Here is an 8,170-nt window from a genome sequence, read left to right as displayed (position 1 = left end):
GTCTTGAACCCGCGGGTTCAGGCAATCCACTCACCTCAGCCTCCCAAAGTGCGGGATTACAGGCTGAGCCACTGAGCCCGACTGAGAAAAATATTTTCAAATGACTCCATAAACTTTCTCAGACCCTATAAACTAAGCAATACAATCCATTCACCTGTGTTATTTTGTAAGCTTATTATTATTATTATAAACAACCTTTTAGTATCATTATCTTAGCTGTGTACTATGTTTTGTTTTGTATGTGTGGCTTTTTTTTTTTTAAAGCAGGATTTATTGAGAGGACAGAAAAGCTCCCACAGTGGGAGGAGACCTGAAGGGGTTGCCTGGTTTTTATTTTTATTTTTTATTTTTGAGATACAGGGTCTCATTCCATTGCCTGGGCTGGAGTGCAGTGGTGTAATCAAAGTTCACTGTAACCTCCAACTCCTGGGTTCAAGCAATCCTCTAGCCTCAGCCTGCTGAGTAGCTAGGACTACCGGCGCACACCACCATACTCAGCTAATTTTTAAATTTTTTTGTGGAGATAAGGTCTGTCTATGTTGCCAAGGCTGGTCTCAAACTACTGGGCTCAAGTGATCTTCCTGCCTAAGACTCCCAAAATGCTGGGATTACAGGGCGTGAACCACTGTGCCTGGTTGCTTTTTGATCCTATACCAAAAGAAACTTCCTGTCTTCCTATTATATCCCAAACTGAAAGTGTTATTGGAGAGTAAATACAAGCTTACATGAAACTCACTCCTCAACTAAATTAAAAGCAACAAGAAAAGCAAGATAAATTTTTTCTCTTGAGAACTAGAAAATGGAATCTTCTGAAAGTTTCAATGAAGAGAGATGTGTGCCAGGGCATGAAAAAGACAGGGAGGAAAGAAAGCCAGCAGCATCTTCTGGCTGAAATGACCAAGACGCTGAGTTCCATCGAGGTGGTAGGGGCCACCCAGGCACGGGGCTAGAGAAGGGAACTCAGGGGTGCATCTCGAACGCCTCTCTCCCCGAAGACCTTAAACTGAGAGTGCAGGGGTAAGGTCACATCCAAAACACCTGGAAATGATTTCCTCCCCTGCGTCCCCACTCCAGTCTCTCCCCAACCTGGAGCCAAAAGCCAGAAATGAGCAGGGATTGGAAAGGGCACCAGAAACTAGAAGCTGGGAGGACACAGGGAGTGGAGACAGCAGTACACATGGGGTTGGGTCCGGTGACTCCAGGCAACCCTAGCTCAGTCACACATGGGCAGTTGAGCATAGGGTAGAGGATCTGAGTCTCTCTAAACCTTAATTTCTTCATCACCAACATGGAACAATAAGGCCTTCAGCTCAGGTTTGTTGTGAGGATTAAATGAAATCGGGTAGAATGTGAAGCACTTTCCCCCCAGTACCCCAACAGGGACATCTCTTTTCTCCAGGTGTAATTTAAAACTCCACCAAAATAGGCTCTTTGAAGTTAAAGTTGTCTCTTACTTATCTTTGTGTCCAACACTATATCTGGACTCTGGGAGTTTCTAAATTAATTTTGTGAAACTAATGGCACACCCAAACTGTAACTCTTTTCTCAAACAATGGAGGATTGGATTACAACTTTCTGCGGATGTTGCAGAGATCAAATTGTAAATGATCACACTAAGATTCACTCACTACCCAAGCATCACAAGAAGGAAGAATACAGTTGGTTTCACATCCATTTATCCAATTGTTCCCCGCCCACAGGATGGATATGCTAATAAATGCAAAAGCCACTGCAAAAGGATCTACCTTCCTTTCATGAATTTTCAGAGGTAAGGCTCTTTTAAAAAAAAAAAAAAAAAGGCTTTTAAAGTTTTATTTTGAATGCATGATATAAGACCCATGAGGGTGAAAAGGCTAGTGCTTACTGGATTATGTATTCATGCTTTTAATTTTTCTTAAAAATTTCTTAAAAATGTCCCATATACTCATACTTAAATACTGGCAACAGATTGTCCCTAATCGGGGTAGATACTCTCACCTTCATCTGCTTCAGCAAGGCGCCCTTGCCTATAGAGCCGGCTGTGCAACCATGATAGATATCTCTACACACCCCTTTTTTTCAGCACTGAAACGCTGCCTTAAGGGGATGGGAGGAGTGTATGTATGAGAGGGTGGCTGATTTCCACAAAACCGGTCATCTGGAAGCTATAAAGCTTTGGAGTGTGGGCAGCTGTGCTCTGAATAGAGGAATGGTGAGGGAATTGTGATGTCAACAGGACTACAGTCCCCCAGCTTAAACTTTTACATGATTTTTAAGGTCTTTAATAAGTGTAACCCTTCAGAGGCTAATGAAGCTAGTCAGGCAAACTTTGAAGTCTGAGTTTATTAACATTTAGGTGGGAGCAAAAGACTTAACTGACTTTCTGGAAAGTCTGATCTGTTTTTTATTCTGTTCCTAAAATTCTAGAAGGATCTATCTTCAACGTGAATTAATTTTTGACTCATCCTAGTTCGTTGTACTACGTAAATATGCTTCTTAATGATGGATACCCTCTGTCGGAAACGTCAGTTTAAATATTCCATCTCTTGTCTGTTCTAACAGACAAGGACAGAAGATTAAGACTGACATGAGTAAGTCTGCAGAGAATCTTGCCAGGATGTAGACTGGAAAGGAGTTGGGACAAAAAAAACCCAACAAAAAACCGAGTCCAGGACGCCTTAGGCTTCTCTCCACTGAACTGGAAGGGAGGTAGCAGATGCAGGTAGCCAAGACATAAGGAAAATCATCAGAGGAATCGCAAAGCCACCACCATTGTGATATCAGGAGTAGAAAGGATGCTCTGAGTGAGGGTACCAGGCAATGCAAAATGCCTTGCCTAGTTCTGGCATTTCCTTCTTGTTACCTTCTGGGAGCATCACAAATTGAACACACTATGCCTGAGTCATGGGTCTCATTTCCTATTTTATTTCATTGTGCTGCCCTTTGGATGTTAAAGTAGGCTTGAAGTGAACTGAATTAAAATGTATATGTTCTCATGCTGTAAAGTATTCAGATAAGAATATTTGCAGTGGCAAAATAAAGACCACACTATTCTCATTTTAAACGTGCCATGCCCCCCCTACTTGCCCCCCATCCCGATATGAGTTGGGGGCCATATAATGAATGTGTCTGCAACTGGTAACTGCATGAAACAGACATTACGCCTGGGGAAATAAAAAAACAAAAACACACTGGTTGGAACTTCTCCTACAAGAGGCATCTGCCAGGGACTCATTAGCATCAACAAGGCTTACCTTCACACACGGGGCAACATTCCCCAGGCACTTTCACGGGGTGCATGCAGCTCTGTCCGCAGGCTGTGGCAACGCAGTGGGGCTCTCCGTTGATGCACTGGCAGAATGTACAGTCGTCTTCCCGCCATCGGTCCCCGTGGGCGCGGATCTGGCCGTTGGCATAGCAGCCAGCGGGGTTATTAAAGGGATACACTGGATCTAAGTGAGAACATGAGTTCACAGTCAGATCGAGCACGCTCTAAGTCTCCCCTCTGCCTGCACCTAGAGACATGCCCTGCCTTGGGTTCTCATCGTCAGCTGTTCTATTCCCAATGTGATCAGCAGAAGCTCGGGGTTGCATGAGGTGTCCCTAGGGGTGCCCGCAAAAGCAGCTGTCACACTGCATCTGTGTCTATGTATCCTGACACAGCAGTCAGAGGAGAAGATCTGTGGCCTGAGAACCAACGTGCAGGTGTCATCACTCCATAAAGTCGGAGGGCTCTGTGGACAGAGCTGTGGGTTGGTAACTGGAAAACACAGATCCATTTTAGGTACCAACAATGTCTTCAGAGTTGTCAATGTAAGTGGTTATCATGTTTCAGTTTCACCACCGGTAAAGCGGAAGATACAATGGCCCACTGAACTCAGTGATCCTGTTACTTCTAGGACTTGCTGACAAGTGAGGATGGAGCAGTCCCTTGATGCTGGCCTCGTTCATGGCAAGACAGGTCTAGACTATACCATGGGTCACTGTATGTGACTTGGAGGAAGACTATGAACTTAGGCCATCTGTCTTCCCATAAGCTGGCAGCTAAGTAGCAGCCAAGGTTGTTAGACAGAGCTGCCACAGCTATTGAAAAATAAAATGCTTCCAAGGTTATTGATGATGCTATATCTACTGCACACAAAATCCCCACATATTCCTATACTGAGAGCAATTCAATAAATTACTCAATTTTCTTTCTCAGAAATACATTAAAAAAAATTGACCTCAACAAACAACTACTGCTGTGCTAGGCAGAGTCTCGACAGTTTAGAGTTCGTTCGTTTTTATTCTAAGGAGGTAACAGGGTGTTATAGACAGATTAGAAGGTCAACATTTAAAATAATTGCATCACAGCTTTCAAAAGACAGTCCGCCAGGGATGGAAGCAGCCAGTAGGCCTGAGCTAGATAAGACTTTCTAAATTCCTGTATAAAAAAAATATTATCCTACATTCTGCATTTCTACTTTGAGCCTGGATCTGAATTCCAGGAAGTGAGACATAGCCGGATCTGTGCCCAGACAACTCATTATGATCATTACACAAGGTTCCTATCTTTGTTTTTACATCACCAACTGCTACACAGTTTCAGACACCACTACAAACTGGGGGCAGGCAGGGAACAAAACTATTGGGATGATTAAAAGTTGGATATGACTCTTTAAAAATCTTCAATGATATCTAACAAGTAAAATATTTCTCTCCCGTGTCAGCTAAAATAATTTCTAATTGGGAAAAGGACTCACTGTTATGAACGGAACCATGTTAGGAATGCAGCTTTTATGCTTTAAATCTTTTCAGATCTTCAATAGGATTTTAAGGAAACAGAAAAAGCTTGCAAGGTGGCATGACCTTGTGCCCTCCCACTCTGTGTGCAGAAACCAGGTACAAGACTAACACGTGTGACTTCAGATTGAGGATCTGTGACCCTGTCAAGACAAAAAGGCTCACATGACCTTCCTTTCCAGGGAACCCGTGTTGCGTGGTCGAAAGCACACTGCAGAGACAGTCAGGCGCGGGAGCTGTGTTCCTGGCCTCCCTGTGAACTCAGGCAAGTGACTTTTACTTTTCTGAACTTTAATGCCTTCATCTTTAAACTGTGGGGGTTGCAATGAATGATATCCAGAGCTGCCATTCTGAAATGTTTATTCTCTATTAATATCAGAGCCGGGAAGACACAGTCCATGTTGGAGGAACATGGAAACAGTACTTCTTGGAGAGAAGAGGAAAATACAGAGAAAGAGGGTCCTTGAGAGTCATACCAGACCAGACACCTGCCTGGGCCTCCAGCTGGTGTCACCACCACACGGAGAGAGTCACCTCACTCTAATGACCATGTGTCTTCAGAGGAGGAGTGGCAGGGTCCTGATCCCATGGGAGGGACGTGGGAATATGAAAGGAAGAAGGGTTAGTTCCTCTCTGAGCTGATTGGCTGAGATCATCAGGGCGAGGTCTGTCCTATCCTAACTGCAGCCTGAGGTGAGCAGGTGGTGAATTCCAAGATCAGGTTGAAGACAGCTCTTCCCCACAACGTCTAAGGAACTGTTAGAGCTGCAGGGGAGGGACAGAAAACAACTCCAGGAAATACCATGTTGACCTGTGGAAACAGGGGACTCTGCTGTCTACACCGAGGGTATGGCTGCCCTCAGGAAGTGTTTCCACAAATCCCACTTGGCATTATCCACATCCTAAAAGACAGACCACGATGTCATAAAAAAGGAATTTCAATATTTTGACTTGTGGACGAGACTGAAGTCATTTGATTTTGGTATACATGCCTTCACCTTAACGAGCACCTTCGCTCACCTTCGCACACTGGACAGCACTCCCCTTCAGGCACGTAGTACCTCTCGCAGTTCAGCTCGCCGCACTGGGCAGTGAAGCAAATGGAAACGCCGCCTTGGCACCGGCAGAATCGGCAGTTATCCATTCGAAACATGTCTCCATCATGATACTCCACATTGTTAAACACGCAGGCTGGCTTTGTTTCTGCAAAGAGTGAAAACCAACAAGGCATATTCCAGTCAGCTCTGAGTGGTGTTCTTTTATGTTTTCCAAACAGCCTCTAGAAAAACTCTGTCTAATAGCAGGAGGCTATAATTTAATGGAAATTTACTAAACTCAGTATAACTTTATGCAACAGAAGCAATGAAGCAAAGCAAAGCAAAATAAAATAAAAACAAAACATGTTGTTATCCAGTTTACAACAAGGGATTGAAATTCCCCTTAGCAAAATCTACACTGATTTCCTCCCACCCCAAATAAAGCTAAACTTTATGACCAGGAAACTCACATATCTGGTTTGTGCTTGAAAGAGATTATATTTGTTTTGTTAAATTGTTCTCCACCAGCCGAGCACGGTGACTCAAGCCTGTAATCCCAGTACTTTGGGAGGCCTTAATCCCAGTACTTTGGGAGGCCGAGGAAAGGACTGCCTGAGCCCAGGGGTTTGAGACCAGCCTGGGCAACTTGGTGAGACCTCGTCTCTCTACAATATATAAAAAAATTATCTGTGCATGGTAGAGCGCGCCTGTAGTTCTGGCTACTTGAAAGGCTGAGGCGGAAGGATTGCCTGAGTCCAGCGGGTCAATGATGGGGTGGCCATGAGCATGACATTGTACTCCAGCCTAGGTGACAGAGTGAGAGAGAAGAGGGAAATACAGAGAAAGAAGGTCCTTGAGAGTCATACCAGATCAGACATCTGCCTGGGCCTCCAGCTGGTGTCACCACTATACAGAGAGTGTCACCTCACTCTAATGACCACGTGTTTTCAGAGGAGGAGTGGCAGGGTCCTGATCCCATGGGAGGGGTGTGGGGTACAGAAGGAAGCAGGGTTAGTTCCTCTCTGACCTGATTGGCTCAAGAAAAAAAAAAATGGTTCTCCACCTCAAATGAATGACCCTGCCTCCACAATAGGCTTTGTACTGCCTCAAAAAATCCATTTAGGCCTTTTTAGAGGTGATGTTCTGCTCCTCTGGTATTCTCTTTTAAATTCTTTTTTCTCTGTATTTGGCTTCAGAATCTATAACTTTAATAGTTTGACCTTTAACAAAATACTTTATACATGTATTATCTCACTTAGTCCCAATAACAAAGGTCTGATGTGGATATTATTATCCTGAGATAAGAAATGAGGAAATCCTTAGTAATTTACTCAAAGTCATACATGTAGTAAATAACAGAAGTAAAAACAGTACCTCTTCAGTTAAAACCTTGCCCTCTTCCCATTGTGCTTCAAGGTTATGCTCTGCTAAGGACTCCCAATGCCATATTTAGAACTCTCATCATAATACCAATGACTTAAAATGTTTCTCTGCCCTTAAACATTCTCCATGAATTCATTCCTTATCTTTAATTTTGTTTGGTTTGAAGTAATTCCCACAAGGCAAAGACATCATAAGAAAACACAGCTACAGATCAGTTTCTCTTATGAATACAGATACAACATCCTCGAAAGAATTATTAGAAAATCACATCCAGCAGCATATAAACAGGATCCATACCATGGCAAAGTGGCATTTATTCCAAGAATGCAAGGTTGGTTTAACATCCAAAAACATCAATTAACATAATATGACATGTCAATAGAATAAAGAACAAAAAAAACACAATCATCTCAATAGAAACTGTTCTCTGCATTTGATAGACTCCAAAATTTTCTTATGAAAAAAAATGTTCAGCAAACTAGGAACAGAAGGGAACTTCCTCAACTTGATAAATGGCAATTACAAAACCCACAGCTAATATCATGTTTAATGGGGAAAGATTAAATACTTTCCCCCAAGATCAGGAACACAATGACATCTGCTCTCAATATTTTGATTCAACATTGTAATGAAAGCTCTAGCCAGGGCAATTAGGATAAATAAGTTTTTAAAAAAGGCATCTAAGCCGGGCTCGGTGGCTCAGCCTGTAATCCCGCGCCTTTGGGAGGCTGAGGTGAGTGGATTGCCTGAGCCCGCGGGTTCGAGACCCGCCTGGGCAGCGAGACCTCATCTCTACAATAAATCAAAAAATCAGCCGGGCGTGGTGGCGCATGCCTGTAATTCCGGCTACTTGGAAGGCTGAGGCGGAAGGATCGCCGGAGCCCAGCAGGTCGAGGCTGCGGTGGCTGGCAGCGGCCACTGCACTCCAGTCTGGGTGACAGAGTGAGACTTCCACTCAAATAAAAAAAAAAAAAAAAAAAAAGGTATCT

The 8,170-nt window shown here is 43.6% G+C and overlaps 1 protein-coding gene across 2 annotated transcripts in view; it reads right to left on the bottom strand.

Moving 5' to 3' along the window:
- Nucleotides 1–8,170, bottom strand: part of CRIM1 (cysteine rich transmembrane BMP regulator 1) — a 209,302-nt gene that overhangs the window by 74,862 nt on the left and 126,270 nt on the right. For both annotated transcript variants that reach the window (XM_021718099.1, XM_021718100.1), the window contains exons 6-7: nucleotides 5,782–5,964; nucleotides 3,234–3,431 (exon numbers count right to left, since the gene is read on the bottom strand). In XM_021718099.1, the coding sequence (XP_021573774.1) occupies nucleotides 3,234–3,431; nucleotides 5,782–5,964 (381 nt within the window). The remainder of the gene's footprint in view (nucleotides 1–3,233; nucleotides 3,432–5,781; nucleotides 5,965–8,170) is intronic.

Source organism: Carlito syrichta, unplaced genomic scaffold (genome assembly GCF_000164805.1).
Source record: "Carlito syrichta isolate Samal-C Ts95f unplaced genomic scaffold, Tarsius_syrichta-2.0.1 Scaffold311830, whole genome shotgun sequence".
In the NCBI taxonomy this organism is placed as follows: Eukaryota; Metazoa; Chordata; class Mammalia; order Primates; family Tarsiidae; genus Carlito; species Carlito syrichta.
This window is presented reverse-complemented; position numbering and strand designations above follow the sequence as displayed.